General features: G+C 44.4%; 2 protein-coding genes and 1 long non-coding RNA gene across 26 annotated transcripts in view; 1 reads left to right on the top strand and 2 right to left on the bottom strand.

The window, feature by feature from the left end:
- WAC (WW domain containing adaptor with coiled-coil) overlaps positions 1–2,976 on the bottom strand; it is a 92,282-nt gene extending 89,306 nt beyond the window's left edge. For 16 of the 21 annotated variants that reach the window (XM_049705318.1, XM_049705329.1, XM_049705330.1 and 13 more), the window contains exons 1-3: positions 2,837–2,971; positions 2,001–2,037; positions 268–463 (exon numbers count right to left, since the gene is read on the bottom strand). In XM_049705318.1, the coding sequence (XP_049561275.1) occupies positions 268–406 (139 nt within the window). In that variant the 5' untranslated portion in view covers positions 407–463; positions 2,001–2,037; positions 2,837–2,971. Of the gene's footprint in view, positions 1–267; positions 464–2,000; positions 2,038–2,285; positions 2,426–2,836 lie in introns of those variants that run through there. The other 5 variants (XM_049705334.1, XM_049705335.1, XM_049705338.1 and 2 more) reach the window with 3 other exon arrangements.
- Positions 2,055–22,024, top strand: part of LOC117196139 (translation initiation factor IF-2-like) — a 60,588-nt gene continuing 40,618 nt past the window's right edge. For 2 of the 4 annotated variants that reach the window (XR_007475269.1, XM_033403521.2), the window contains exon 1: positions 2,146–3,317. Coding sequence is in view for 3 of the 4 variants with exons in the window: in XM_033403521.2 (XP_033259412.1) it covers positions 2,204–3,317 (1,114 nt within the window). In the remaining variant the exon portion in view is untranslated. Of the gene's footprint in view, positions 3,318–22,024 lie in introns of all 4 variants that reach the window. The other 2 variants (XM_049705344.1, XM_049705345.1) reach the window with 2 other exon arrangements.
- On the bottom strand, positions 6,950–21,303 carry LOC117196140 (uncharacterized). Its single transcript, XR_004476221.2, has 3 exons — positions 21,110–21,303; positions 20,336–20,429; positions 6,950–7,034 (listed from the first exon to the last, which is right to left on the bottom strand). It is a non-coding gene; the product is annotated as an uncharacterized LOC117196140 (long non-coding RNA).

Genomic DNA, 22,024 nt, shown 5'->3' with positions numbered 1-22,024 from the left:
TTTCCCTCACCATTAATAAAGTACTGGTAGGCTACATTCATAAATGCATTCTCTATCAGCTACTGGAGTCCAGTTTTGGATCCTCAGGTCAGCATCTGTTATCTCTACATCACTTGTTTGGGAATCACATAAATAAAAATAAAATATTCTGATGACATAACCATACAGTAACGTCTGCAAGCTGGAAACATGACTGACACCTTTTGTTTTATACAGAATTATCATGAAAAACCAACATGTGGAAGTTTCAACCAAAAAGCTACTCACCACCATCCCTCTCTCTAACTCTGTGAATATGCACATTTTTGGCCTTACTGTGACCTGTGCTGTCACTATATTTGTTTTCAGGACTATCAGATCTCCGCAACATTTTATTTGGTGGTGAAGGATCTGCGGCGTCTCGCATTTTTTCATGTCTGTGATCACCGCTACTGGGGTGACTCTTCGATGAATACTTAAGTGCCTGTAAAACATCACCCCCCCAAAAATAAGAGAATTAAAACATTGAACTCAACTTTCTGGGTTAGTTCTACTGTAAAACTTGGCATATTAACTTCATTCAGTTTTATGAATTTGTATCAAGAAAATTAAAATTTCCTTTTCCAAGTCTGTCTTTAAGTTATTCAAACAAGACCTAAATGACTAAGAGTTACTGTAAGGCTCCTCATACAAATCAAAATACCACATTCAAAAAAAAAAAAGATCCACTCCACTAATTATCTTGTAAATACAAGAAATCAGACACTTTGGTAAATTAACTCCTCAATAAATTTTTCTGGGAATTAGAAAGTTTAATCTAAAGGAGAGTACTACCGTCATCCCGTTTTTGCTCTGCAACTGCTACGCTAGACACAAGATATAAGCAAGCATGCACAGGTTTCTGCAATCCAACAACACAAAAGCGTCACTTTCTCCAATGCTTGGACTCACCCATGTAAAGCATTTGGGACCTGACTTCACTGCTGTTGCAGGTGCGGGAAATAACTTTAAGAGGCAGAAAGAAACGCTGGCTGATACTTCTGACCTATCACGGCGAAACTTAATGGAACTCCCTCGCAATAACGTATCTGAGACAACCACGACATGGCAGTCTTTCAAACCGCATCATCAATTATGCTTTGGAGGGCCCGGCTCAACAGGGTTTGACCTCTGACTTATGCAAACTAATGAACACTGTTTTGCACATCAGGGGGCCTAGGGTTTTTAACTTGGGCTTTTAACAAATCATGCTGGCCAGTAACACTACCGTCAGCTTAGAAACCTGCTCTCCTACCCGGTAAGGGATCAGACGCAGAAAGTATTTCCTTCTAGTGTCATCTGAGCGCTGCCAACCATGTCTGAGACCCGCCCCACCGCCGGAACCAGGGGCCACTTCTACCAGGACTTTTTTTTTTTTTTTTTAAATTACAGGTTTACGTGCAGCCGCCGCAGGCACACACTAGAAGCACCTTCCTTACTTAGAGCGGCTGCCCCAGCACCCAAAGACCTCAACTCCGGCAGGAACAAAAGCGCCATCTTCCACTAGCAATGCACTTAGCCGCCCCGAAAACAAACTGCGAAGGGAGAGCACTCCACCGCGCGCCCAGGAGTCGCAAACCCGTCGGCAGCCTCGCCCCAGCCTCGCGTCTACTCTGGACACCTTTCCGGCAACTTCTCGTCGCCCCGCTACAAAGGAGCGTGGCTCCAGAGGCCCCCGCGCCTCGCCCCACCGAGTCCCTCCCGCCCAGAGGCCCGAGTCCGGCCCCACCCGGCCGAGAAGGGCTCCGCTCGCCACGCGGAGCTGCGCTTCCTCCAGTCACCTGTCAAGATGAGCGCCCACACCTCGACGGCGAGCGCCGCGGGGGCCGAGCGCAGGCTGCGGGCGCCGCGGAGCCGTGGCCCCGAAGGGCCTGCAGCGGCTCGCGAAGCCTGCGCTCGAGTAGCGGCTCCTCCCTCCCCGCCGGCCCCGCCGCCCCGCCGGCCCCGCCGGCCCCTCCGGCCCGCGCCCGGCCCGCGGGTACCTGGTAAGGCTGCGCGTCCCCCCGCCGGTCGTGACAGCTGGAAAACAGGAAGAGAAGCGGCCTGAGGCCGGGGGCCCCGGCGCCCCCCCCGCGGAGCCCCCGGAGCCCGCCCGCGCGCACACGCACACTCGCGCCCGCCGCCGCCCGCCGCCCGCGCGGCCGCTCCCCCTCCCGGCTGCTCCGGATCAGGGTTAACAACAAAAATGGCGGCGAGGCCGGCCCAGATAAGGAGCAGCCGCCCCCCCGCCGCCCGCCCCGCTGCCCCGAAACGAAAAGACGATTTACCCATCACTGAGTCTCTGCTGTTTCCTCGCATACATTACCATCAATGCCCGGCCTGTGAGCGTGTGTCGGGGACGGGGAGCGGCCGCGGACCGGGCGGCGGGCGGGCGCGCAGGCGGCGGGCGGCGCAGGGCCCGGCGCGCCCTCGGCGACGCTCAGCACCTCCCCGTCACTGGCGCCGGCGCTCCCGGGCCATCCCCTCCGTCCGCACCACGCTCACGCTCAGCTCGGATCGGCTCAGGCCGGGCAGCGGCGAACCGGGGGAGGGGGCACCAAGATGCGTCCGGCTCGGCCCCCCGCGCAGCGACTGCCTCCTCCGCCTTTGCCTCCTCCCGCTCCGCCGCCGCTACCCCTCCTCCCCCCGCCGCCGCCGGGTCCTCCTCCGCCGCCGCCGCCTCCTCCTCCTGCCGCCGCCGCCGCTGGTGCCGCCGCTGCCGCTCCACCAACTACATCCGGGCAACTCGGCCGCTGCGGCCTTCGGAAACCCTCGGCACTTTCCGCCGCGCTCCTCCTCTCCCACCCTCGCGCGCTCCGGAACGCCGCCTTCGGCAAACCTCGGCTCGCCGCGGCCCTCCTCTTCCTCCGCGGCCTGGCTCGCCTCCTCGCGACCCGTCCGCTCTTTCCGGTCGCCGCTGCGGGCTCGCACACGCGCGTCCGGCCGCCGCCCTTCCACTTTAGGGGTAGTCCGGCTCGGGGAGCCGCCCGAGGCTGGTCCCGGGGGCCCCGGGGCGCGCGGGGCGGGCGGCGCCTTCGGGAGGAGGCCGGTGGGGCGCGCGAGGAGCCATCGCGGACTTAATAAGGGCGGCTGCGCTGCTGCGCGTGCGCCCGGCGGCGCGGGGCGGGGAGGCGTCCCGCAGGAGCGCGCGGGCCGCCGCCCCCGCCCCTGCGGGCTCCGACCGGGAAGCCCCTGGTTGGGCGGCGGGCGGACGCTGGCCCAGGCGCCCGCTCCGCGCGCGGGGACGCGAGCTGCCCCGGAGGCCCGCGCGGCGGCCTGGGGTGGGCAGGGCGCGCCCCTGGGCCGTCGGCGTCTTAGAAGTAAGTCACCGCCGGAAGCGCGGGGCGAGGGCGGCGTGCGTTCCGGGTCACTGCGCGGAGCGCCCGGAGCCCGTGGGCCTGCGCCCCCCGGGTGGGGGGGGGCGGTCCGTGGGGGAAGAGCGAGCGCCGCCTGGGCCGCTGATTGGAAACGCGCGATGCGCCTGCACGCGTGGGGGAGGGGGGGACCTTGGAAAAAGTGTTGTTTACTGTTTTCCACCCCTAGCCGCGCCCTCCCCTCCGTCTCCTTTCTTCGTTTCCCATTTTTCTCTCTTCTGGTTCCTCTTTGCTCACGTGCGGTCGTTTGGAGGTTCTGCATGTGAATGGAGGCCTGGGGAGTGCTAAGGAAATTGCTGTCAAGGGAATTTGTTAGCGCGCTCCAGGCACAGTAGCGGCGTTGGCACGTTGGGAGGGAGAAGATCAACTCTGTCCCCCCAGCTAGGCTTTCCTGGACGGCGGTGGTATCCAGGTGGTTTTATTTCTCCTTCTGTTCTAAACATCTTGTAAGGCAACACTGAATGAAGTGTAATAAACATACACTAAACATACAACAGATTACATGGAAGAAAGAGGTGAGGTAGGAAACAAATCAGAAGAAACAAGGTCCTTCCGAAGAACTGATTTAATTGGTATCCAACCAGTTAATTATGGCTGACCTAATGAAGAGGTGGAATGATGCGGGGAAGAAGGCCGAGAAATCACAGCTGATGGAAAAAGAAAAAAAAAATAATTACGTAGCCTTATTTGTCACATCTACCTGCCAAAAGCCAAGATTATTGCTGTTTGGGAGGACTAGTAAAGTCCACTTAAGGCCCACCGAAGGTGTCAGTAACTAAGAACAAAACTGCCAGTGACTGAAATGAGGAAAAAAAGAAAAGAAAAACCGGAGTCTTTTAAGTGTGGTTTCTAAACACTTTTGTGACAACTGCTCTGAAGACGAAAGACGTCAGATTGGAAGAGTACAGAAAGTAATACATAAACCTCATGCAGAAACTTCTTGAAAGCTGGCAGCAAAATTTATTACTAATTTCTTGTTTGATGATTAGACGTCTGCTGAACTTGTTATATACCGTTTGATCAAAAGCAGCAAACCGGGCTGAGACACGCAGCAAACAGCTCTAGGCAGTGTACAGTCGGTTCTCGTTATTCGCACATTCCATGTCTGCGAATTCACCTGCTCACTGCAATGTATTTGTAATCCCCGAATCAGTATCCAAGGGTTCGTGGACGTGCACAGTGAAAAATGTGACTTGCCTGACAGGCACTACTGAGGTTAAAGGAGACGACACTCAGCCTTGTTACATCAGCTCTTGCGCTGTAAACAGATGTGCTTTTCACAGTACATACGGTGTCATGTTTTTAGCAAATTTTTTGTGCTTTTTACTGGTGGCTTTCGTGTTTTAAGTGCCTGCACACCCCCACCCCAGGCGTAGTGCTGAGCTGCTATCTAGTATTCCTAAGCAGAAGAAGGCTGTGTTCTTTGTGGAGAAAACGTGTGTCCTGCATCCTGTTCGTTTAGGGTTATCATTAGTGCTCTTGGCCGTGATGAGGTCAGTGCTGGTAAATCAACAGTACATTAAATAAGATGTCTAAACAGGAACTCACATAAACAAAGTTAGGTACCGGTCAGTTGACGAAATGTGACCGCAGGATCTTAGGAACCTAACCCTTTGCTCCTCCAGGAGAAGTTTAGCGTTCCCGGTGACTTTATAGAACACAGCTCTCTCAGATAATGAGAATCGACTGTTACTAAAGGACACGTCCAAATGTTACCCGCATTTTTAAAAATCTCATCTCGTCGCCTACTTTAGATTCCATTATCTGTTGTTGTGAGTCCTCCTTTGGAAATACCTTCCATCCTTGCCTTCTCCCTCCACTTTACATATCTAACCCACAGCCCTGCTCAATTCCCTGCATGCGTGAGGAAAACATAACACCTTACTAACTCTGAAAAGAGCTCCCTGGGTTCCTCACCCCCCTCCCACTAACTTCCCTGATCTGTCTACCCTGCCCTCTTCAACAGCTGTTTCAGGTTTCTTCTAAACCTGACGGTACATCCCCAGTCCTTGCTGTGTTGCTTCTTGAGATGATAGATGGAATCAGAAATCTGTAACAGCTTTGGCCCACGCCCACCTTGCATCTACCAGCCTTCCTCCATCTGAATACACTGCTAGCCTCCATAACTGGATGGATGGTCCAAATTCCTGTCCAAGACCCAAACTGCCACTTTTGCATTGAGTTCCATTTTACTCTTGGAATTGTCCTCTTTCCTTAGCAGATTTTCCCCGCTCAACTTGATTGTTTTTGTCAACTTGTAAAGATTTTAATAGCTAAAATCTTGATCATATCTCCCTGCAAATACTACCCCATTGCTCTGACCTGGTCTCCTATACAGAAGGACTTCATTTGCGCATCTGCTACTCTCTCTCGAACCCACAAGTCAGACTTGACCCCCAGACTCCACTGAAACTAAGGCTCCGGATCCTGGGAGCCTCCACGCTCTCAAATCCCACTTTCGTTTCTCAGTCTTCATGTCACTCCACCTGTCAGCAGCATTTGACACAGCTGATGACTTACTCTCTTCCTCCTGAAGCCCCTTTGCTTGCCTGCCAGAATTCCATTTTGTATTTCTCTCTTGCTTCCTAAATGACTGTTACTTAGTCCCCTTGCTGGTTGCCCTCTTTTTCCAGCCTCTAAATGCTGGAGTAGCCCAGGGTTCAGATCTCACAACTTGGACTGCTTCTCCTCTCTGTTCTTTCTCCCTCAGCAGCCCCATCCAGATCTCTGGCCAAATGAAACCCACGTTTGAATCTCCAGCCCACGCCTTTCCCCTGAACACTAGACTCGCACTTAACTGCCTACTTTACAGCACTGCTTGAATGTCTGATAGGTGTGGTAGACTCAATATAGTCTAAAGCAGACTGTTAACCCCCCCACCCCAAGGAACTGTGATTTAGTGCTCCCTATTTCATGAGGTGGCAACTGCATTCTCCCAGACTAAAAACTTCGAGTCATCCCTGATTCTTCCGCACCTCACATCCACTCCCTCAGCAGATCCCACCAGCGCTGTCTTAAAAATATACCCAGCATCTGATCTCAGCTCACCACCTCCATCACAGCCACTCTGACCCAAGCCGCCGTCTTCTTACACCTGGACAAGAGCAAAGGCCACCGGGCTGGTCTCCCACTTCTGCACTTGCTTCCACGTCATCTACTCACTCACTCACGGCAGCTGTCAGTGTGATCCCTTTGAAAGTCAACAACATTCCTATCTTAAAGCCCACTGATGGCTTCCCATCTCACTCAGAACAAAAGCCGTGGTCTTCCATTCTTACCGTGGTCTGCAGGGCCCTGCGTAAACCGCTCCCGCCCACATTACCTCTGGTTTCACATCCGGTATGACATTTCTGCGTGCTCAGTCTTTTCCCACCACTCCATCCTCCACTTTCCTCCACTATACCGAGCATGTCTGTCTCAGGGCCTCTGCACTAGTATCCTCCTGCCTGAGTGCTCTTCTCCTTGGTACCCACTTGCTCACACTGTCACTTCTTCAGGTCTCTGCTCAAATCTCTCATCAGAAAGGGCTGAACTCTGAGAACTATGTAAGCAGCACCCCACCACCATCTCTCTCCCTTACCTTGCTCTGTTTTTCCTGTGCCTCTTGCCACGTAATATGTTGTGTATTTTGTTTATTGGTTGTCTCCCACTAGAATGAAGGTTCTGTGTGACATAATCAGATAAATATTTGGTGAGTGAAAGAATATTTACCTACAAAAATATATACAAAGAAAACAGCAAAATATTATAATTCTCACGAAGAAAAAGATAACATGGGTTTATTTCTGCTTGCTTTCTTAAAGAACAGAATTATAAATTGAGTCCTGCTGTCACAAATTAAATGGGAGTAAAGCTGGATTATTCCTAATACTCATAAAATATTGTAAAAGGTAACATTTGAAAATTTATATGAATTTGCATATGTAGCAAATCTTATGCAGACCACTTGCGTTTCTGTTGAATGAGAGATCTCAAATTTGTGAATGAGAGATCTCAAGTTTGTGAATGAGCAGAGATCCATATTTCAGCCAATAAATGAACACATATCAACCATTATGGGGGAGATCTATCAGCCAAAAGGCCATGGGTGACCCTGACGTTAGTGTGGCCCTATTGGTGGAGGAAGAATCAGAAAGTCACGTCATCAGGCCTCTAGTTGTAAAAGAGACTTTAAAAGGTTTGCTCAAATTTTTAAAGGGTCACAAAATAAGGATACATCCTCTGACATTTTTACCAAGCACTTTTCCTTTCTATCTTTTTTCTCTGTCCTTGCCCTTCTCTCAACTTGGCACAGTTTAGTGTTTAAGAGCATGGGTTTTGGAATCAGAGTGACATAATGTGGAGCTCTGGCTACATTATTGACGGACGAGCAGTGTAACCTTGGGCAAATTGCCAGAGTCCCAGAGGTTATGCTTCCTTATCCCTAAAATTGACTTGATAGGGTATAGGGCTGTTTGTAAAAAGTTAATGAACTTCCGTAAATAATTTAGCAGCACGTGGCACATACATAACTCCACTGCTGGTGGATATCATTCATTCATTCAAAAAAAAGCGTTACTGAGTTTCTGTGTATCACGTCTTGGGAACATAGTATTAAGCAAATTCACTTGGTCTCTGCTCCTATGGAGTTTATGTTTTAACTAAGTGCAGTACATAACTAAGAGGAGACCCTTTGTGTTCTCAGGTTTGTGATGTGAGGCTTTCATTCAACTATGTTGAAAATTAGCAAAAACGCAACAAAAATTATGATTTAGAAAAGGGGAGTAAAAACTTCCAGGACAGCATCATATCAGTATATGGTATATCCTTCTCAGCTGGGGTAATAGTGTAAATAATGGAATCAGCAGGTCCTGGGATTCCCACCCTCCCCACACACCCCCAGGATCCTTGTTGACTCATGTATTCACAGTTGAGCTAAGTTCTGGATTTACAACTTGCCGGTTTTTTAAAGTTTCTCCCAGTGATAGATAACAAAGTGCAGCCAAGATTGAGAACTATACCTACACCCTTTGCCTCTGGGAAAACTTCAGCCTCGATTAACCCAACTGTTCACTTTCTCAGTACCTGAAAGCGGTTGCATGCTGCTGAAGGCTGTTGAGTGAACTTCTGAATAGACTGATTCCTCTAAAGTCTCATGATCACCAAATAGACGGACCCTCAGTACAGCCAGGCAGTCTTAGACATTTCTCTCTTCAACCCCCTCATCTACTCCAAAAAGTTCCTCTAACTTCCACTCTCCTCTCACTGTGCTGCCTCCCCTTCACTTTCAGAAGATAGCACCTCCTTCCTCCTAAACCAAAGCCCCCAAATGGAAATTTCTTCCTGCCTCAAAATAGCCAAATTTACCTACACGCATCTTATCCTTCCTTCTACTTACTCAACAATTTACTGAGAACCCACTAGTGCTGGGAATACATCAATGAACAATACAGACAAAAATCTCTACTCTCCTGGGGCTTATATTCGAGTGGGAAAAAACAAACATAAATAACTGATATGGTAATTTGGATAATAGTAAGTGCTATGGAGAAGAGTGGAGAATGATAGGGAGAACTAGATTAGGAATAATATTTTAAACAGAGTGGTCATTGAGGTGACATTTAAGCAAAGACTTAAAGGTGATGAGAGAGAGGAGTGTTCCTGGAAAAGGGAACAGTGTGAGCAAATGTCCTGAGGCAGGAGTGTGTCTGGCGTGTTCAAGAGAAATAAGGAAAGTTGTGTAGGTAAAACGTATTGACGGAGGGGGAAAGTATGAGGAAATGAGGTCAAATAGTTTAAAGGAAGGGATGGGGGAGTAGGTGATGAAGGATCAAAAAGCCATTATAAGAAGGCTGGCTTTTATTCTGAGACAGATGAGAAGCCATTGGGGAGTTGAGCAGAGAAGTGACACTGGCTACTGTGTTGAGAATAGTCTCTATGACAAGAAAGTATGCAGAGAAACTAGTTAGGATGCTACTGCATTGTCCAAAGGACACTGTTTCAAAACAGGAGTTAAGCCTCATCTCTAAGGCCATTTCCTTCACATATGCTTTCCAGCCTTCCACTTTAAGGAACTAGAACAAGAAGAGAAAAGTAAATCCAGTGATAGCAGAAGGAAGGAAACAATGAAGGTTAGAGGAGAGAGAAATTATATAGACAATAGAAAATAGTACAATCAATGAAACCAGAAGTTGGTTCTTTGAAAAGATCAGTAAAATTAACAAACCTTTAAATAGAATGACCAAGAAAAAAAGATCCAAATTACTAAAATTAGGGGAAAATGGGGATATTATTACCAACCATATAGAAATAAAAAGAATTACAAGAAAATACTATTAACATTTGTATGCCAACCAATTTGATGACCTAGATGAAGTGTACAGATTCCCAGAAACAAAGTACCAAAACTGACTCAAGAAGAAATAGAACAGACTTAACGTTACAAGTAAGAATATTGATTGAGTAATCAAAAAACTTCCAACAAAGAAAAGCCCAGAATCATACGGCTTCACTGGTGACTTCTATCAAACATTTGAAAAAACACCACCAGTCCTCAAACTCTTACAAAAAATAGAGGAAGAGAGAACCTCTTCCTCTAGGCCAGCATTACCCTGATAACAAAGCCAGATGAAGACATCACAAGAAAATAAAACTACCAACATAGTCCCTAATGAATATAGATACAAAGTGTCCCTAATAAATATAAATACAAAAATCCTCAACAAAAGTAACCCAGCAGCATGTTTAAATGATTACATACCATGACCGACTGGAATCCACAAAATTATTAGTGCTAATAAATTTAGCAAAGTCACAAGGTACAGGATCAACAAAAACCAGTTTTCTTTCTATACACTTGCAATGAACATTCCAAAAAATAAGAACACAATTCCATTTACAATAGCATCGAATAAAATACTATGAAATAAGTTTAAATGAGACATAAACTACATTGAAAGCTACATAACATTGAAAACTATTTACAAAATACTAAAGACCTAATTAATGGAAAGACATTCCCTGTTCATATTTTGGAAGACTTAATATTGTTTGGATGGCAAACTGATCTATAGATTCATTGCAGTCCCTATCAAAATTCCAACTATGTTTTTTTGCAGAAATTGACAAGTTGATCCTAAAATTTGTATAGAGTTACAAGGGACCCCAAAACAATCTTCAAAAAGAAGAAAGTTGGAGGACTCATACTTTCTGATTTCAAAGCTTACTACAAAGCTACAGTCATCAGCATAGTGTGGTATTGGCGGAAGGTTAGATTGATAAGTCAGTATAATAGAATTGAGAGCCCAGAACTAAACCAATACATGTATGTTAAATTGATATATGACAAAGATATCAAAACATCACTGGTGGAAGACTAGTATTATCAGTAAATGCTGCTAAGAAAATTGTATATCCACATGCAAATTAATTCGTTTGAACCCTGACCGCACACCATATAAAAACACTAACTCAAAATGTAAGAGGGCAACTATACAAGTCTTAATATATTGGGGGTAAATCTACATGACTTTGGATTTGGCAATGTTATTCTTAGATATGACATCAGAAGCACGAATAACAAAATGAAAAGTAGATAAATGGATTTCATCAAAATTTAAAACTTCTGTGCATCAAATGACACTATCAAGAAAAAGCCCACTGAGTGGGAGAAATATTTGCAAGTCATACACGTGATGAGAGTCTATTATCCTAAATATATAAATAACTCTCATAAATTCATCAATAAAAAACAACCCAACTTTAAAATGGTCAAAGCACTTGAATAGACATTTCTCCAAGGAAGATATTTTAATGGCCAACAGCACATGAAAAGATGCTCAATATCATGCCATTAAGGAAATATTAATACAAATCAAAACCACAATGAGGCCTTCCCTGGTGGCACAGTGGTTGAGAATCTGCCTGCTAATGCAGGGGACACGGGTTCGAGCCCTGGTCTGGGAAGATCCCACATGCCGCGGAGCAACTAGGCCCATGAGCCACAACTACTGAGCCTGCACGTCTGGAGCCTGTGCTCCGCAACAAGAGAGGCCGCGATAGTGAGAGGCCTGCGCACCGCGATGAAGAGTGGCCCCCGCTTGCCACAACTAGAGAAAGCCCTCGCACAGAAACGAAGACCCAACACAGCCCTAAATAAATAATTAATTTAAAAAAAAACCACAATGAGATACCACATCACACCCACTAGAATGACTGTAATTAAAAATCAAACCGGTGTTGACAAGGATGTGGAGAAATTGGAACCCTCATAAATTGCTAGCGGGAAAGTAAAATGGTGCAGCCACTATGGAAAACTGTTTGGTGGTTCTTCAGAAGTTTAAACATAGGATTACTTTATGACTCAGCAGTTTCTACTCGTAAATATATACTCCAGAGAAATGAAAACAGGTATTCAAACAAAAGCTTGTACCTGAATGTAGCCAAATAATGACCAAAAGTGGAAACATCCAAAGTGTCCACAACATATGAATGGATACATTGTGGTATATACACACAACGGAATATTATTCAGCCATAAGTAGGAGTGACGTACTGATACAGGGTACAACATGGATCAACCTTGAAAAACCTGCCAAGCGAAAGAAGCCAGACACACACAAAAAAACACGTAAGATTCTGATTCCATTGGTGTGAAATGTCTAGAATAAGCAAATCCATGGAGATAGATGAGTGGTCGCCAGGGACTAGGGAGACATAGGACTGGGGAGTGACTGCTTGATGTGGAGTTTCTTTGTTGAGTGATGAAATGTCCAAATTTAGACAGTGCTGATGGTTTCAGATGTGAATGTGCTGGAAGCCACTGAATTGTACGTTACAGTGGTGAACTTTGTGTTGTAAATTTTACCTCAATTTACAAGGAAAAAGCAAAGCATCAGTGCCTCCCCTCTCTATTTGCTTCCAAGCACCCTGTCTACTCCCATGGCCTCTGTGTGTAGTTACCACCTATACACAGATGGCTCACTAATTTGTATCTCTAGCTCAGACCTTTTTTCTAAGTTCCAGGCCTGAATATCCAACTACTTACTTACCTAACACCGCCACATGAAAGCTTCAAATGCATCTTTGAAATGTAGAAAACCGAGATCATTCCCTGGCCTTTCAAACTGGGTCATCTTTGAATGTTCCCTATCAGTAAAGGTTAAAAATAGCTCACACTCATTGAGGGTTCACCTCGTGTTAGGGCTGAAATAAGTGCTTTACATCCATCAGTTCATTCAGACCTCATAAGAACCTCATATATTATCTGCTTTTCGCACAGAGAAAATTGAGAGGTCAAATAACCTGCGGATATAACACCATGCAAGTAAAGCTAACTTTGAGCAAAGGCATCCTGACTTCTCTTTTTCTTTTTTTAATTAACTAATTTTTTTTTTTTTTTTTTGCTGTGTTGGGTCTTCACTGCTGCATGCGGCCTTTCTCTAGTTGTGGCGAGCGGGGGCTATTTTTCGTTGTGGTGCACGGGCTTCTCATTGCGGTGGCTTCTCGTCATGGAGCTCGGGCTCTAGGCACTCGGGCTTCAGTAGTTGTGGCTCGCAGGCTCTAGAGCATAGGCTCAGTAGCTGTGGCGCACAAGCTTAGTTGCTCTGTGGCATGTGGGATCTTCCAGGACCGGGGATTGAACCTGTGTCCCCTGCATTGGCAGGCGGATTCTTAACCACTACTCCACCAGGGAAGTCCCATCCTGGCTTCTCAAAGTCTATGTTCTTAATATTGCTGGACCATCATCTACCTTTTTATAGAAACCTAAAAGTCATCCTTGTCATTTCTCTCCTTTACACACCATAGCCAATTCATCATTAGGTCCTATTGACTTGATTGCCTAAATATCTCTCACTCTATCCAGTTCCTTTTATCTCTACTACCACCAGCCTCATCCAAACCACTATCTTTTGTCTATACAGTGGCTTCCTAATTGACCACTCCATGTCTAGTGAGAACAACCTAATGAAAAATAATTATAATTTTGTATCTTCGAAGTAGGGAATTCATATTGTCTTATGCCCATGGAGCATTTACAAATATTAATCAAATTTGGCCACATAGAAATCCTTACTGAATTTCAAAAGCTAGTAATCTTAAAAGCTACTCTTCAGATCTCAGTGCAGTAAAGCTTGAAGTCAACAAAGTTTACCTTTATTTCTTGATATTTTTTTTAGATTTTTTTTTGACATGGACCTTCGTTTTTTTAAGCCTTTATTGAATTTGTTACAATGTTGCTTCTGTTTTATGTTGTTTTGGTTTTTTGGCCACAAGGTATGTGGGATCTTAGCTCCCCGACCAGGGATCGAACCCTCACCCCCTGCACTGGAAGGCGAAGTCTTAACCACTGGACCGCAAGGGAAGTCCCCTATTTCTTGATTTTTAACTTCTGGTTCATCGTCAGTTTCTCCAACACTCCCGCCTTCCTTGTTGGTGATTTTAGTATGCATATCAATGCTCTGATACCTTGGCTCCCATCTGCTTGAACAGCTCTCCTTTTCACTCTGCCTGAGTCATTCCCTTGATCACTCTCTAGCTGGAGCTTCTTGTAGCAGTAACTGCAAGCCCTCCATGTTCTCCATTTCATGCATCCCCTTCTCTGACCAGCCTCCTGTTTTCCAGCGCACCCCTCTAGGTATCTGGTCTCGACAATTCTTCAAAGTCACTGAGAATTCCAGTTATTGATCCCATCAGTGTTTCACTGCCCCTTACCCTTAGTTCCCTCTTTACCCTGTTTAAATTCCATAGTCAATCATTGATCACTCCCTTAGATATGCCCTTGATTTCTTCTCTTGATTCCTCATACTCTCCTGGCAAAACCATAACTCATACCTGGCTCCCAGGTAACTGAACATGACTGGAAGAAAAATGAAAGCATGGTAAGAGGTCTCACTTTAAATTATGAACACAAACCTCAACTGATCTCAAAGTGCTGCCAGGCAATCCCTCTCCCCTTTTCTTACACAACTATTTGATACAGTTCTTCAAATATTTACTGCTTTCTACTCCCAGTCTTACCCTCAGTGATAACTTTTCATACTTCCTGGAGAAAACTGAAACAATCAGAGGAGGGCTCCTGCCACTATATCTATCTGCCTATCAGCGTTTGAACTCATGGACTCTGCGTTCCGGCCCATTACCGTATGAAAACCGTCCATGTTCTCCATGTTCTTACCTGAAATCAGCATCTCTGCTTGGGTACTAGATCAGGGATCAGCAAACTGCAGCCTGTAGGCCAAACACTGGTCTTTGTTTTTATACAGCCCATGAAGCAAGAATGGTTTTTACATTTTTTGATGGTTGGGGGGAAAAAAGACTATACAACAGAGACCATGAGTGGCCCTAAATTATTTACTGTCTAGCTCTTTACAGAAAAAGTTTTCTGATTCCTATACTAAATCCCATCCTCACTCACCTACCCAATGATCTTGATTCAACAGTTCTCCCTTTTCTCCCTTACATTAACAAGTTTTTGCCTCCATACTGGATTATTTCCACCATCGTTCAAGCATTCTGTTATTCCTCTCATTTAAAAAAAGTACAAAACTTGATCTCCCTTCCCTCACTTGTTACTGTCCCATTTCTTTGCTCCCCTCTGCAACACAGCGTCTTGCAATAACAGTCTGTAACTTGTCTCACGTTTCTCCCTTCTAATTCTCACTCGAATCTACTCCCAACTAGGCTTTCACTATCACCAAAACTGCTCCTGTCAAGGTCACTAATACCCGCCATATGCTAATTCCAATGGTTAATCTTCAATCCTAGTATTAGTTGACCTAACAGCAACATCTGACAAAGTGGTTCACTCCCTCCTGCTTGATACACTTTCTTTGCTTGATTCCCAGAACACCATGCTCTGCTTTCTCCCTACAGTACTGGTGTCTCCTTTACTGGTCTGGTGCTTCTCCCTGGTCTCACATTAGAGGGACTGAGGGCTCAGTCCATTCTCCATCTGTACATCTCGTTTCGTGGCTTTCACAACCACCTATTTGCTGGCAACTCCCAAATTTAAAACTAGCCTTGACTTCTGAAATCTAGTTTCCTGTATCTAACTGCCTACTCAACATCTCCATTTGCAAGTCAAATGAACATCTAAAACTTAACATGCAGAACCAATGGCCTGATCTTCAACCCTAAACCTATTTAGTAGTCATCCTCGTTTCACTGATGCTAAATTCTATCCTTCATGTTTTTGAGGCTAAAAACTTGAGAGTCATTCTTGATTTCCCTGTTTTACACCACACATCCATTCCATCAGGAAATTCTGTTGGCTTTGCCTTTGGGCTAGAACCAGAGTCTAATTCCTTCTCTGTTCCTCCACTGCCACCACCCTGATCCAAGCTGCTGTCGTCCCTCGCTGGGTCACTGCTCAGCTGCCTACTCCATGGTCTCTCTGTTTCTACCCTTGCTCCGCATAGTTTGTGCACCATGTAACAGCCAGTGATGCCTTAAAAATATAAATCTTATTGTGTCACTCATCTGCTCAGGATTCTGCCATAGTTCCTCATTTCATGAATACTGAAACCTAAAGTCGAAACAAGGGCCTCCAAAGGCCCTACGTAAACTGGCCCCTCTTGCCTCTCCGACCTCATCCCCAGTTCTCTGCCCTTACCTGCTCCAGTGGCCTCCTTAGTCTTCAAGTACTCTGGAGTCCTGCTGCGTAAGGGCTTTTGCACAAGCTGCTTGCATCCTTCTGCGGTATGTGCACTTGGGTAACTCCTTTGCCTCCTTTAAGTTCTTGCTCTAATTTTGCCTTCTCAAAGAGGCCTAATTTGATCAACATATTTGAAATTGCAGCCCCCTTCCTGCCCTTATGATTCACCTTTCTCTGCTCTGTTTTTTTCACCTGTAGCATCTACCATGCCCTAGCATGCTGTATAATTTACTTACTATGTTTATTGTTTATTGCCTACCTCCTGCCCACTAATGTAACCTCCGGAGTCTTTGTCTCTGTTGCTCACTGATGTGTCCCAAGCATATAGCTCATAGTTGATGCTCAATAAACATTCGATGAATAAATGAACAAACAAAGTTTTAAAAAATCTTAACTTATTAACTTTCCAAACAACCTACTACACAATTATTAAATCATAGCTGCGATTACAAATCTTATACAAATGGAAAAACTAGAACAGTTTATATGAAAATACATGAGATATGAATAAAACTTAAACGCAGAGGAAAAAAATCGTAGCTTTAAAGGAATATAATGCCAAACATACAAATTCTTACTGTGATCAGAGATCCGACTTGGGCTGTGTACCATCACCTGTTATATCCATCTCAGCCTAGCTACTGGACTTCCTCTCCCAAGGCTACTGCATTAGAACAGCGGTTCTCAAAGCGCAATCATTGGGCCAAAGCATCAGCACCACTGGGAACTTGTCAGAAGGCAGATTCTGTTCTAATAAGCCTCCAGGTGATTCTGATGCACATGACTGAGGTTCAATATATTAGAATCAGGGAATTTATTTCTTACTGGCTTTTCTCCTTCCCAGATCCAGGAAGAGGAATAGAGTCTACTTTTGACTCAAATACTTTGTCTTGCGTAGGGAGACAGATTTAATGGATCAGATAAGTTTATCATCTATGTTAACCAATACAAAATACCTTTAATTCTTCATGCATGTAAACTTTGAGTACCTTCTGTTTGTTAAGATGAGGCAAGATAAAAATATTGTACAGAAGAAGATTCACAATCATAGGCTTACATCTGTCTTAGAGGTTATTATCCTGATTGAGGTTGGTAATCACAGTCAGATCCTCATAGAATATCCTGTTTATTTAGTACCTAAGAATAAGTTTAAAGGAAGTACCAAGACCTATATTGAGAACATCTTAAGGATTTACAGAAGGATGTAAAACAATTTGAGTAAATTGAAAGCCATTTAATTTCCTAGGTGGGATAACTTAATATTGCATAGGTGGACAGTGCTTCCAAATAAATGCATAGATGTAATGCAGTTCCAATCACAATCACAACTTGGGGGAAGTGAATGTTGTTTTGGCAAATTCATACCAAAATTTATCTTGAGAAATGAACTCATTAAAAATTCAAAATTAGGAGAAAGGAGAATGACGAGGGGGAGCTTTTCATACCATACATTAAAATTGACTATAAAGCAAAAGTAATTTAGATTGCATGCTATGGATACTGGAAGAGACAAATACAAACGGAATGAAATGGCCAAAAATAGATCCATGTGGTTATAACAAATCACTGTATTATAAAGGAGAAATTGGAAGTCAGTTGTAAAGTGATGGAATATTCAAGAAATGTTGAGACGATTAGTTACCCATTCTGAAAGAAAGAAAATTAGCTCCTCTCTTGGTATCATGCTCCAAAATGAATTCTTAGTGTATTACCTCTCTAAATATTAAAAATTAAAGTACAGGGACTTCCCTGGTGGCACAGTTGTTAAGAATCCGCCTGCCAATGCAGGGGACACGAGTTCGAGCCCTGGTCCAGGGAGATCCCACATGCCTCGGAGCAACTAAGTCCGTGCGCCACAACTACTGAGCCTGCGCTCTAGAGCCCGTGAGCCACAACTACTGAGCCCGTGAGCCACAACTACTGAAGCCCGCATGCCTAGAGCCCGTGCTCCACAACAAGAGAAGCCACCACAGTGAGAAGCCCGCACACTGCAACGAAGAGTAGCCCCCATTCACTGCAACTAGAGAAAGCCCATGTGCAGCAATGAAGACCCAACGCGACCAAAAATAAATAAAATAAATAAATTTATTTAAAAAAAAGAAAGAAAGAAATCTAGGGCAAATAGTTGGCTAAAGTCACAGAGATAATAAAAGCAGGAGGACTGTGGCATTTGGGCCCTAGAAAATACCCTCTCATCCACTACACCATGCCACCTCTAAATGAATTAAAGCAGAATTTTCAAGTGTGAGCTGGGAGTAGTCAAGACCCTTTCAAAAGATCTCTGAAGTCAAAACTTTTCATACTAATAAAGCATTATTTGACTTTTTCACTCTCTTTTCTGAGTGTACAGCACGGTTTTCCTGAGGCTACATGACAAGTGTTATTGCAAAAGACTGAGTGCAAAGCAGATGTGAGAATACAGCTGAGTTCCACGAAGGCAGATATTAATGAGACTCACAAAGATGTAGACAAAGCCACTCTGTGTTTTGAAAAATAGTTATTTTCCTAAAAATATTTATGTTAAGATGTAGTTTATTATTTTAAATGAATTAATAAACATTTTAGAATGTTCTTAGTTTTAATTTCTAACCTGGTAAATATCAGGAGATAAAACCCACATAAACGAAAGTTCTTTGGAGTCCTCAATAATTTTTAAGGATGTAAAGGAGTCCTGAGACCACAAAGTTTGAGAACTACCAAATTAAAGAATTACTTTCAGGGACTTCCCTGGTGGTGCAGTGGTTAAGAACCCGCCTGCCAATGCAGGGGACACAGGTTCAAGCCCTGGTCCGGGAAGATCCCACATGCCACAGAGCAACTAAGCCCACGAGCCACAACTACTGAGCCCACATGCCACAACTACTGAAACCCGCATGCCTAGAGCTCGTGCTCCACAGCAAGAGAAGCCACCACAATGAGAAGCCTGCACACTGCAACGAAGAGTAGCCCCCGCTCGCCGCAACTAGAGAAAGCCCACGTGCAGCAACAAAGACCCAACACAGCCAAAAATTAAATAGATAAATAAAAATTAATTAATTAAAAAGAATTACTTTCAGACAAGAGACAGTCATGTCACTTGGGCCTCCATCCCCCTTTCTGTGTTCCTCACTTAAACAGAAGAGATTCCGTGGGGGAATCTGTGGCTTCTCCCTCAAGACTAAAATCTTGAGAACTCTTTTCTAGACTAGAGCAGTGTTTTCCGAAATGTACGCATAGAAAGTTACTTGAGATGCTACTATCCCACCGTCAGCCCATTTCTACTCCCTGGGCACGAATCTGTGTACAGCCCCCTCTGTTCAATAAATAGCCCCCCAGGGTGCCAGCAGGTGTGAAGGGGCTCCCTGTAGGCAGAGCGCATGCTTCTCTAGGGCCCATGCGCCATCAGGGCAAGTCCAGGATGACAAGGGAGTAACTGATGTTTGTAATCTGCTGTGGCCAGAAGGGCACCTGATTCTGGTTTTCCATTTACAATACTGATTTTTAAAGTTTCCTTTTGAGATCAATTTAAGTTTAAAAACTGAGTTGATTTAAAGAAAAGTGTTAGGAAAAAATGTTATATATTATGTGAATATGACAGTAAAGAAAAATTAGATATTCTGTGAATATGGCAAAATTTGTTAAGTGAGGGAAGTTTGAGAAACGCTGCTCTAAAACGAATCACTGATCTGTCTGGAGTGGGTCTTTAGATGGTTGTTGGGATCTGAGAAAAATAGGGCAAGACTTGAGGTACCTTCACACCCGCACTCTAGGGGAGATACAGAAGGAGGAGAGCTCTGCGCTAAGAGTGAAAGATCAAAGCCCTTTACTTTGGCGTTTGTGGGGGATTTCTAGCCTCTAGTTATTCCTTCCCCCAACGACACCTGCTTATCAGTATGTTTCTTTCACTTACACAAAGCTTGTGTTCCTCCCCTGAGTCTACGCTACTCAGCCATGGTGCAGACTTAATTACCCCTTAAAGCACCACGTGATATCATATCTGATAAGGATTGATATCCAGAATATATAGGGAGTTTTCTACAACTCAACAGCAAAGAAATCTGATTTTAAAATGGATTAAGGACTTGAAGGAAATACACACACTGCCAATAAGCACATGAAAAGGTACGCAGCATGACTAAGCATTAGGAAATGCAAGTCAAAACAACAGCAAGATACTATCTCACACCCTGCAGGATGTCTATTATTAAAAAATTATAAAAAAACAAAAAAGCAGAAAATAAAAAGCATTGATGAGGATATGGAGAAACTGGAGCCCTTATGCCCTGCTTGTGGGAATGTAAAATCGTGCAGCCACTACGGAGATTCTGCAAAAAATTAAAAATAGAATTACCATATGATCCAGCCGTTCCACTTCTGGGTTTATGCCCCAACGAAAGCAGGAACTCAGACAGATATTTGTTCACCAATATTCACAGAAACAATGTCTGCAAAGGCAAAAGATGGAAGCAACCCAGTGTCTATTCATATATATGGATTTTTAAAAACTATACACACACACACACACACACACACACACACATACACAGGAAGGCACTTAAAAAGGAAGGCACTTCTGACACACACTACAACATGGATGGACCTTGAAGACATTATGCTAAGAGAAATAAGGCAGTCACAAAAGGACAAATGTTGTATGATTCCAGTTAGATGAGACAGCTATTGTAGCCAAATTCATAGTGACAGAAAGTAGAATAGAGGATACCTGTGGCTGAGGAGAGGGGGTAAGGGAGAGCTGTGTTTTTATGGGTACCGACTTTCAGTAGGGGACGATGAAAAACTTCTGGAGGTGGATGGTGGTGCTGCTTGTGCAACAACGTGAATTTACTTAATGCCACAGAATTGTACACTTTAAAATGGTTTGAACGATAAAATTTATGCTATGCTTATTTCACCACAATCTTTAAAAAACACAATGTGAGGAATTATTACCCACAGAACTTAAAGTACAATCTGAATCATATACTATACATCTCATGTGAAATGGATAATCAGACATATGGCACAGGTGACCCCCAAGATACCAACCGATCCCTGCTCACAAAACCACAATATTCAATGTAATTTGCATGGCATCGTCTACTCGTATGTAAGCCCATTTACTCACAGACTAAAGTTGTAGTCTGACGGAACATTGCTTCTGGGTTCACATTTTAGACTTTACTTTTCTTCCGCAGCCCTGGTAAGATTACAGTAAAGCAGGCTGGGTCCAAAAAGGAAGCACTCCTTACCGGGGAGTTACCCCAACACGGAAGCAAACAGTTAGTTATCCAACCAGTATATGCGGCAACACCTCTTGGTGAGGGAGTGAAAGTACGGTGGTGACAGTGCTCAGGCCTTACCTGTTCAGATCCCTGGTTTATCCAGATCGTTTTGCAGTGCAAACTTTGCCAGCTTCTTTTTGCAAAACAGTATAAAACCTTAAGAGAGCTGATTCATATTTTGAAAAATGTTCATCATTTTATCTACTTTTTACCAATTACTCTTTTCTTATGAACAAATGGTATTTATTTTTAATTTTTTTTTAAATGTTAGGAACTACATAAACTAGCAACATTTCTCCAAAAAAAGAGAGCTTATCACTGCCCCTAAGGCTTCTGTTTTGCCCTTCAGTTATTATCTGCCTTTGAAACAAAGCAGAGGGAAAGTCTGAAAGTGGTTTCTTGGGGCCCTTTTAGTCTCTTAAATTTTAGAGAGATGACACCATTTCGGGGTCTTCAGTAAAGCAAGATTTGCTTATAAGACTGGTGAACTCTAGAGGCCTCTGATAGATTTTGCAATGATTTCTTGTTAAAGTAGGGTTTCTCCAGATCCTGCAGCTAGCAAGCACCACCCCGTCAACACTCTCCCGACAGGACATCACTTCTGCAAAACCTTCTGCAAAACCTTCCAAATATGCATATACAGGTGTTTTGTTCAGAACTTGAATTCCTGGGATATTGCTAGATTAAGGGAGTCACAGGCATACAGTGTAATCCAATTTAGGATAGAGTTAACATGGTACCCAGCTTTTCATGCAGTG

The sequence above is a fragment of the Orcinus orca genome, chromosome 2 (genome assembly GCF_937001465.1).
Source record: "Orcinus orca chromosome 2, mOrcOrc1.1, whole genome shotgun sequence".
Classification (NCBI taxonomy): Eukaryota; Metazoa; Chordata; class Mammalia; order Artiodactyla; family Delphinidae; genus Orcinus; species Orcinus orca.
Note: the sequence above shows the minus strand (reverse complement) of the source record. Positions and strands in the feature narration are given on the sequence as shown.